Source organism: Octodon degus, unplaced genomic scaffold (genome assembly GCF_000260255.1).
Source record: "Octodon degus isolate 3935 unplaced genomic scaffold, OctDeg1.0 scaffold00092, whole genome shotgun sequence".
In the NCBI taxonomy this organism is placed as follows: Eukaryota; Metazoa; Chordata; class Mammalia; order Rodentia; family Octodontidae; genus Octodon; species Octodon degus.
Genome location: NW_004524668.1, coordinates 4,264,084 through 4,273,720, shown reverse-complemented (window position 1 = coordinate 4,273,720; position 9,637 = coordinate 4,264,084). Strand labels below are relative to the sequence as shown.

At 51.3% G+C, this 9,637-nt stretch overlaps 1 protein-coding gene across 1 annotated transcript in view; it reads left to right on the top strand.

Moving 5' to 3' along the window:
• Positions 1-9,637, top strand: part of Alpl (alkaline phosphatase, liver/bone/kidney) — a 56,448-nt gene that overhangs the window by 28,680 nt on the left and 18,131 nt on the right. Inside the window, exon 2 of the mRNA XM_004637634.3 lies at positions 9,438-9,601. Within this exon, the coding sequence (XP_004637691.1) occupies positions 9,541-9,601 (61 nt within the window). The 5' untranslated portion in view covers positions 9,438-9,540. The remainder of the gene's footprint in view (positions 1-9,437; positions 9,602-9,637) is intronic.

Below are 9,637 nucleotides of genomic sequence, written 5' to 3'. Positions count from 1 at the left end.
AAAAAAAAAAAAAAAAAAAAAAAAAAAAAAGGCCTGGGGGTGTAGCTCAGTGTAAAGGCCCTGGGTTCAATCCCCCGGACTGCAAAAACAGTGGGCGGGGCACTATAATTTCTGCCACTGTGCCGGTGACCTTTCCTCGGCAGCTAAGGGCGCTCAGCAGCCGGGTGTTCTGGCTTCTCCAGTCAAGGCTAAGCCAAGCAACCTCACGGGCCTCTGGGTGGAGGAGGGCAGCCCAGGCAAGCCGGCTTGGCCCAGCGGTGGGGAAGGGTCCCTATGCTCTGATTCTAACCTCACCTACCTCAACCGCTCCTTGCTCCTCTTTGTCATCTGGGCAACCACTGCCTCCCCGCGACTGGGTTGCGTTAGCTCACACATGTGGGTCCCTGTCTCTGCTGGAGTCCTGGCCAAATGAACTCAAGTAACTGAACTCGTTTCACCCCCCACGGAGCAGGTGAGAAAGCTTGAGGGGCTGAGGGTCTTTCCCTGGGCTACCCAGCGGGAAGGAGGGAGAGGGACCTGCACCCAGCGCCTGCCGGGCTGCTGCAGCGCGCAGCGCTCGGCCTCCGCTGACCCGGCCTCCCTCCCCCAGCGCATTCCCTGCCCGCCCACGTGCCTGATGCTGCCAGCCCTGTGCAGGCTGCCCCGCAACCCAGGAGCTCACATGTTGTAGGGAGGCGGCAACGGTCCCATCCCATCGTTCTCTGACTCAGCTACATGCCTCTGAGGTCTTTAGGGCTAGCTCCTGGGAGCTCAGGGCTGGGTTGGAGGTGCAGAACACAGGCCTCGGTGGAAGGAGGCAGGGAGGGGCTCCCAGGGCAGATGGAAGGGAAGCTTCCGCATCCGGGTGCAGAGGCGCCAAGCTGGGGGTGCTGCTGGACTAAAGAAGCAGTTGGCTTGGCCCCAGCCTTACCGGCTCTCTCACGCCTGCTTCCTGATGGAATCTGGTACCGTTGGCTGCTGGAAGGCTGGGCCCCTGCCCCCCACCCCGAGAAGCCCCTTGTTGTATCAGACCTTCAGCCTCCCACTCAAAGCAGCACACTTCCTCCCGGAGCCCTTCACCCAGAGCCTGCTGTGCTGCCGCCATAAATAACTTCTACCAGTGAATGAATGAAATCCTGGCCAACGAGGCTTGCCAAAGATGCTGGCTTGGTCAAGGGACAGAGGCCATGTCCCTTCTCTGTGGCCTGCAGCTAAGACACCCCTGGGCTGGCTTGAGCAGGGCTCCCTCCCCAGATAGCTGCTGCAGCCCCACTATGTAGCAGAAAACTCCAGCCCCATCTCCCCCCAGCCCACCAGGGGCTGTTTCTTGGCCCCACACAGCCTCCTCTGTGACTATGGGGAGGACTCGGGAAGACATAGGATCTGTTCCCAGGGCTGCCTCTCAAGGGGCAGGTCTTGCTTTTTCTCTGGGTCTCATTCTTCCCATCTGGATAATGGGTGATCTCAAAGACAATTTCCCCAACCTAATCTGCTCACAGGATTGCTTGTTGCAGGTACAGCTTCCCAGACCCTAACATGGGAGTCTCAGCTGGTGAGGAGTGGGAGGAATGGGGTTTTATTTGGGGTTGTTATGTCTTTTCTCTCTCTCTTTTGAAATGTGGACACATCAGACCATTCCACTAAACCCTTGTCTCTACCGTGCTCCCTTTCAGCAGCCCAGAGGTCCAGGCAGGGTGGCATTGTCCCCTGACCCCCCACCCCCCACCCCCGTGACGTGCTTATGCCATCAACCGGATTGCTGCCCCAGAAAGCTCCCTCTCATGCTTCTCCACCACCGGCACCGCTTCTGTGGGACCTGCTGGGGACCAGGACTTTCTCCTTCCTGTAGCCACTGAAGTGATTTTTGTGGGCTGCTGCATGTGGGAAATTCTCAGGAGTCACTCCCCAGCCCAGGCTCCTGGGACTTTGAGCTCCACACCAAGGGCTCCCGCGGGGCAAATGCTGCTGCTATGAGTCCTGCCAGGGATGGGCTGGGAAGCACAGTGACAAGGGTCTCACATCAGCTTCCTAGCTGGGCAGGGGAGCCTTCAGGGTGTCCTAGGAGCTGAGGGGAAGCAGGAGAGGCTTGTGGTGGGCCCCTGTGGAAGGCTGGGCTCAGCAATGCCATCCACATGACCTGGGCCACCCTCTCAGAGGTCATTTGGGCCTCTTTTGGCTCCCTTGGGTGGGGACAGCTCTCTCTTGCTCTCAAGGTAGTTAATGTGGATTAGAGCAGGTGAAGTGTATGACTCAGCACCAGCACACTGTTCATATTCTTTTGACTAGGAGATGGGTGTTAGACAGGAAACAGAGTCCAAGGAGTGGGGACTGACCCCACGTCGCCTGCCTGGAAAGAGCAGGAGCTAGAGAGGGCTTGGACCCAATCACCTCTCTGTGAAGCCTCAGGTTCCCTACCCATCCCACCCCTCTTGCATCCCGAGGCTGTTTTGAGCATCTGACATAGCTCACATTAGATGGGGAGAAACCCAGGGGCTACTGGAGTCAGGAATCTGACTTTGCTGCTATCGTGGTAAACTCACAGCGGCCTTCTGGGTCAGGAAGTGGGGACATCCCTTGGCACTGGGAGGGTCAGAGCACCTCCTCATGGTCGTGATGCTTGCGTGGGAGACAGCTATTCCAGCAGGGAGAAACTTGCTCTGAGGAGGCCGGAGCTGGTGGACAGCTATGTAGCTGTCCAACAGCTTTCCTGTCCGACCTCAGTTTCCCAATGCCTGAGACAAAGACACAATTAGTCCCGATTACACAGGCATCTCTGGGGCCCAGGAGAGTCTAGATAGGCAACTGTGGGGGCAGCTCACTGTCCGCAGCCTGTATGTGGACTCTCCAGCTACAGCTGGCTTGGAGCCAGTGCCTGACAGGGCTGGCACTGTCCCATTCTGAGGTCGGCAGATTTGGATTCAAATCCTAACTCCACCATTGTACGTCTGAGCCTCTGTGTCCCCCATTGCCAATGGGGGTGCCAGTCCCTAGCTGTGACTGGGCCAGGCACACAGTAGGGCCTCAGTGGGAGCAGAGGCTTTTATTTTGGACACAGTGGACAGCTTTGGCTTGTAAATGGGCTCAGGTGGCTGCTGCTGTTAGCGAAATCCCCACTGTGGCCCTGGCCAGGATTGCTTTGCCCTCTGAGCTTTTATCCCACAAAGTCCCGGCACACAGTAGGTGCTTTGTCTAAACTGGTTATCTGTAGTCTGCTCATATAGGCAGAGACTGTCTGTTCTGTTCTTACTGTTGCCTTAGAGCCTAAAACAGCCAGGGTTCCAGCAGATGCTCAGTAGAGTTCAGGAAGAAGGAAGGAAGGAAAGAAGGAAAGAAGGAAGGAAGGGAGGGAGGAAGGAAGGAAAGAAGGAAGGAAGGAAGGAAAGAAGGAAGGAATGAATGAAGGAACGAAGGAAGGAAGGAATGAAGGAACGAAGGAAGGAAGGAAGGAAGAAAGGAAGGAAGGAAGGAAGGATGGAAGGAAGGAAGGAAGGAAGGAACGAAGGAACGAAGGAACGAAGGAAGGAAGGAAGGTGAATAAATAACTCAGGCGCCCTTTCCCCTATGCAGTACTGGAGTGGGGGAGGGGAACTTTGCCTCCCCCCCCCCATTTCATCCCTTGGGACTAATCCTGGGGATTAACCTGGGGACAAAGCCAGGTCACAGCTACTGACCCAGCGCTGTGGAGCTAGGGTCCATAGCTAGTAGTGTATATGGGGTGTGGTGGCCACTCCTGTGGCCCTCTTCACCCCAAGATGGCCTTCCTGTCACCCACCCTGGACATGGTCCTCACCACAGTCCTCAGCCTCCTGCTCTTCCTGCTGGCCCTGAGTCTGCTGTGCTTCTTCACTTGCCGCCTGGCCCGGCCGCTCAGGTAGGGGACAAGCCCTGCCTGGCCTCCACCCTGTACTGTTTGCTCTTGCCCACAAGACAAGGGGTGGCACTCATCTTTCCCCCTCTCCATGGTGGTGAAACTGAGGCAGGGAGAAGTTATGCCCTGGGGTCTGCTTGGGTTGGAGTCATCCTTGGTTGTGGACTAACTGAGCCCTCTGCTCAGGTCCCTGTGGGTGCTAGGGATGCTGTCACTGTGCCGTGAGGATGATGGCAGTCGGTCACAGGTGTCAACAGCAGGTGCTTGTTAGTGTGCACTGAGTCCTGTTACCCAGCTTGCTCCGGATCGTTCGAGACTCAGGCAAGGTGGCCCTGCCTGAGAGGCTGAGGGAATGCTTAGCGCAGGCCTGGCCCCTTAGTCCCCCGATCTGCCGAGTACTATAGCTGCTCTTTCTCCAGGCTGGAGCCCGGCTGGGGCTTCTGGCCCCTTGTCATAAGTAATCAGGGCATGTAGCTGGAAGCCTGGCAAAGTGGGTCTGCTGTGAGGGGGGGCGGGGTAGGGGAGGGATGGCACCCACAGGAGTCCCCAGTCCGAGCTGGTGGAGCATGGGCAGGGGTTGGAAAGCAGCCCGCAGCCCCAGACTGGGCCCCTCAGAGCCCCTCACCCAGGGCTGGCGCCCTGGGGATGGGAGGTGTCCCCCACCCCCCAGAGGCCAAGTCCACAGGAAGAGTGTCCCAGATCCCCACCTCCTCTGTCCTGGGTAGAGGTCCCAAGAGAAGGCTCCTGTTTTTGGGCCAAGCCCATCTCAATGTAGGGTCCTGGGGCCAAATTTCAGAGCAGCTGGGACTGGGGGGGCCTTTCCTGAAGTCCACGTTGACAGAGTTGCTGCTTTGTTGTGCGCTGGGGTCACAGAGACGGGTAAGACACTCCTTACTCCCAGAGCTCCAGTCTAGCAGGGAAGAGGGACAAGTGACCGCAAGTGGCACCACACCGGGCTGGAGGGGGCCTTGTAGATCTCTTGGGCCCGCCCTCACTTTGATACTTCCTTGTTTTTTCATTTGTCTTGAAACCTAAGAGCAGAGCATGGAGGAAATTATATTTCAGAGTGCAGACACACTGTCACGAGCTCTCAGTTCTTGCTTTATTTATTCCTTTTTCCGCCATCCCTGCTCCCTGGCCTCCCATACACGAGCATTCCCACAGCTTCCCCACGATCTTCATGTTAATGTAGTTAATGTGCTCTTTGATCTGCCTGTGTCCCTATAAATGACAGTGCTCTATCTGCGGATGGCGTTCACATGTACATGAAGCACACTGTGTTTTGTTCTCTGTGTCCTTCGCTTGGTCCTACGTCATTAGGCTCCAGCCACGCCGTGGTTGACATGTAGTGTTAATACCTCGGCCAGCCACGTAGATGATGCCGTACTCACCACTCTGCTAGCCCCTTTTCCTTATTATGGACAGAAAGCCTATCCCTAATTCCTCGTCATTATAAGCCAATGTTAAGGGGCTGGAGAGATGGCTCGGAGGATAAGCACTTCCCTGGCAAGCACAAGGGCCTGAGTTCAATTCCCGGTTCCAAAAAAAAAAAAAAAATGTTAAAGAGGATTTGCCCAAAATTTTTCTAGTAAGCCTGATGGTTTCTGTAGGTTTTGGCATAAAGTCTTTATCAGATGAAATAAGTTCTTCGCAAGGCTGAGGATGCAGCTTGCCTAACACATGTAAGGCAAGGTTCCACCCACAGTACAGTGGAAGGAAGGAAGGAAGGAAGGAAGGAAGGAAGGAAGGAAGGAAGGAAGGAAGGAAGGAAGGAAGGAAGGAAAAATTTATTTTCACTACCTGGTTTTCTGAGGATTATTGTTTCCCACAATTGTCTGTGTCATCGTTCCTTCTTCTAGTGATCTTGCCAAGTTTCAGTAAGGCTATAACTCCACCTACAGGCTCTTAATACCCAAATTGATGCCTCTATCCAAGACTTCTGTTCCAAATGCCAGACACATATATCCAACTACCTACTTGATGTCTCCATTTCTAATTCAACAAGTTACTGATGTCTATAATCAAGACCACGTTCCTGAGATCTCTAATTCAAATTCAACAAGTTCCTGATTTTCCCTCATACTATGTATTCCCCCTTCCACTTCAGCATGACTCCCCAGTTGCCCAAAGGCTAAAGGTTTTTCCTTTATCTCAGAAACAAGGCAAAGTTATCTACTCTTCCCTCTGCTACTCAGCGTGACACTGGAAGTCCTAGCCAGTGCTATAAGGCAAGAGAAACACAGATTCAAAAAAGACATACAGATTAACATGGAAGAACTCATATTCATCATATATGACATGGTTGTCTGCATAGAAAATGCCAAAGAATCCCCAGTCATACAAAATTCCTAGAACTAGTGAGTAAATTTAGCAAGGTCACAGATACAAGGTGCAAACATAAAAACCAATGACATTTTCATATATAAACAATGAACAGTTCTAGAAACAATGCTGTTTACAATAACCCACCCCAAAGGTGAAATACATGTACATGGATTTAACAAAACATGTAGGATCCATGTGCTGAAGACTACAGTGTGCTGATCAAACTAAAAAATAAATGAAGGGAAGGAGGTGTTCATTACTGTAGACTTGATGCTGCAGAGATATAAAAGCCACCTCCCAGCTACAGTTTTAATACAGTTTCAGTAAATGGTGACAGAAGTCAGGTCAAGGATGGCCAGGCTTAGTGTTGCAGACTGCTCGATTTTGAACAGACAGCACAAGAGGCTGTAGAACGGTTCTGGATCCTGATCATGGTGGTTATTGGATGGATCTATTCATGTGTCAAACTTCAGAACCTTCATTTTCCACTTGAAAAAATGGAAGGCCCATTGTGAGGTGGGGTAGGAGTCACCAATAGTAATCTTGTTGCTAATCCTGGCATCAGAATCCCTGTAGCAACTATGGGTAGAGCACTTCTTTCTGAGCCTTGCTCCTCTCATCTGTAAGAGGGAGAAAGCATTCTCTCCGTGCACCCACAGGCTCATGGTGAGACAACCTAATGAAGTCTCCGTACAGTGTGAAGCGCGGTACACAGGCCTATTGGCCTGTTAGTTGAATCCTTTATAGGTTATTTATATAAGATCCCAAAGACTTATTTTTCACTTCATTGAAATATGGGCTGGAAAGTGTCCTTGTCATAGATTGACAGTTTGTTTGTTTTGTTTTGTTTTGTTTTGTTTTGTTTTTACTGAACCCCTCCCCCATTGTAAATAGCATCCTGATCAATAAGCAGAATGGCTCTGTACCTCAGAAGTTCCCTAGGGTCTCTCTTTGTCTCCACGCCTTCACCCTACTGGAGCCTTCCCCCTCTCCTCTACCACCCTTGTTAGCTTCTCAGAATGGCCAAGTAAGAGTTGCTGTATGCACCCACTCCCCGGCTCAGCCTCCCCTTTGGGAGAGTCTCCAAGGCTGCTGCCTAGAGCCGTCCACTCACTATCCTTGCCCAGAGCACACACAGTGTGTCTGTCTAGTTGCTGTCAGTTGTCACAGTTGTGGTTCCACAACAGGGGGAGCGGATAGGACCATTCTGCAGTGGGATGGGCTGTAGGCATCCCTAGGATGCTCAGCTTTGGTGGAGGCCGTGGCTTCCCAAGCATGGTACCCATCAACACTCTGCCCACCGTGAGTGCAGGCTCTGGTCACTCCACGCCTCTCCAGCACTTGGACTTTTCTCATCACCAGAGGAGAGATTTGGAGATTTTTTTTTTCTCCCATCCTACTTCTCTTCCTGGAGCGCTAGCTTCCAACTGATGAAAATGTTCAGTGTACCAAGCACTAGGACAGCAGTGCTCAATAAGGCAGAAGCCAGCCTTCCACCACCCTTCGTTTTGTTCCCGTTTGATGGTGGGTGGAGTGGGCAGGAATTATTTTGAAATCAGGAAATTCCTGCAATGATTAAAGTGGCCTGAAGTTGAGAGTAAATATACTGAAGGAGTGACCACGTTAGAGGCTTCCTCAAAGAAGAGGCTTTGGTTTTAAGTCATTGTGGATAACATTTTAGTGTATTAATATCTTATAGACATCGAATAACATTTTTCCTAGTTGCTACAGAACCATTTGGCAACTGAGTAGAATGAAAACTTTATTTAAGGCTTTATTAAGGCTAAGAAAGAAGTGCTCTGCCCATAGTTACTACAGGGATTCTGATGCCAGGATTAGCAACAAGATTACTGTTGGTGAAGCTAACAAGGGTGGTAGAGGAGAGGGGGAAGGCTCCAGTGGGGTGAAGGCATGGAGACAAAGAGAGACCCCAGGGAACTTCTGAGGTACAGAGCCGGGGAAGCGCTTATTCTACTGAGCCATCTCCCCGGCCCCACATATGCATTTTAGAAAGCAACTTGGGGAAGAAGAAAAAACAACTTTTAGGAATAAAATAACCATTGACAGCCTTAACACACACACCCCAAAAAACTATAAAGATGAGCCGAAGGTGCTTTCAGAAGTAGTGTTTACCTTGTATGCACACAGCCCTGGATGCAATTGTTAGCACCAGGGGAAAAAAAGATAGAATATTTTAACAGACATATCATCAAAGAAGGTGCATAGAGGGCAAATAAGTACGTGAAAAGATCTTGGCATCATTATTTATTAGAAAAAAATTCAAGTTAAAACTGTAGGGCTGGAGTCACAGCTCAGTGATAGAACTCTTGCCTAGCATGTGTGAGGACAATGTATGGGTTCAATCCCCCATATGAGGGTGGGGAGAGTAAAATTTGGAAAATGCAGAAAACAATAATAATCTGAATTATCTGCAACATCACCTTCCAGAAATAGCTACCCTGACCAACTAGTCTTTTTTCCTATGTGTTTTCTTGTTGTTTTTATATCACTTGCCAAAAGTGACCCAAGGGCTGGTGAGGTAGCTCAGCAGACTAAGTGCCTGCTTAGGCAAGTGCAGGGGCCAGGGTTTGATCCCCGGCACCACATGCCATGCCTGCCCCACCCCCAGGTACACTGAGCTGGCCACCGAGACCAGGCATGGTAGTGCATGCCTATAATCCCAGCACTCAGGAGGCTGAAAACAGGAGGATCACTATGAGTCTGAGCTGCATAGTGAGACCCTATACCAAATACATTTTTTTAAAAAAGTGACACAAAATGGAGCAAACAAATATGCTAAGGGGTAAATATTCCTTTGAGAAATGATGATCTCTTTGCTTTGTCCCAGCCATGTGGGACATAGTGCTCTAGGATGGTGCCCCTGAAGGTGTGGTTGGGGAGCTGACAGCATCAGCATGGCCTGAGTTCACAGGTGACCCCAGGAGTCCCAAGGCGGGTTGAGAAGCACTGTGCAGAAAGCCTGCCCTCTGGGGTGATGGATCAAAAGGAGGGATGGATCGAAAGCCAGTCTTCCTTGGGAAGTGGAGTGGAGCTCATTCATACTTACACAGCTGTTTGTGTGGTTTTTGTTTCCAGAGAGAAGGCCCAGCTAGCTTGGCACCTCAGTGTCTATCCCCATGCCTGACCTCTAATAGATGTTCAACAAATACTTGTTGAATGAATCAAGGATGAATACCTGCATGAAGAAGTGAACTCCAAAGATGCGCCCCATGTCTCTCTCTTTTTTCCCCTCTCTAATGTCTAGGATTGGAACATCAATTAACGGCTGATCACTGCCAGCCCACTTCCTCCCGCCCACGTCCATCCCATCTCTGGGTTCCAGTGAAGAAGCAGGTCTTGGGGTCACCATGATCTCACCATTCTTAGTACTGGCCATTGGTACCTGCCTTACCAACTCTTTAGTGCCAGGTAGGACTGGGGACACAGGAGGAGGGGTGGGAAGAT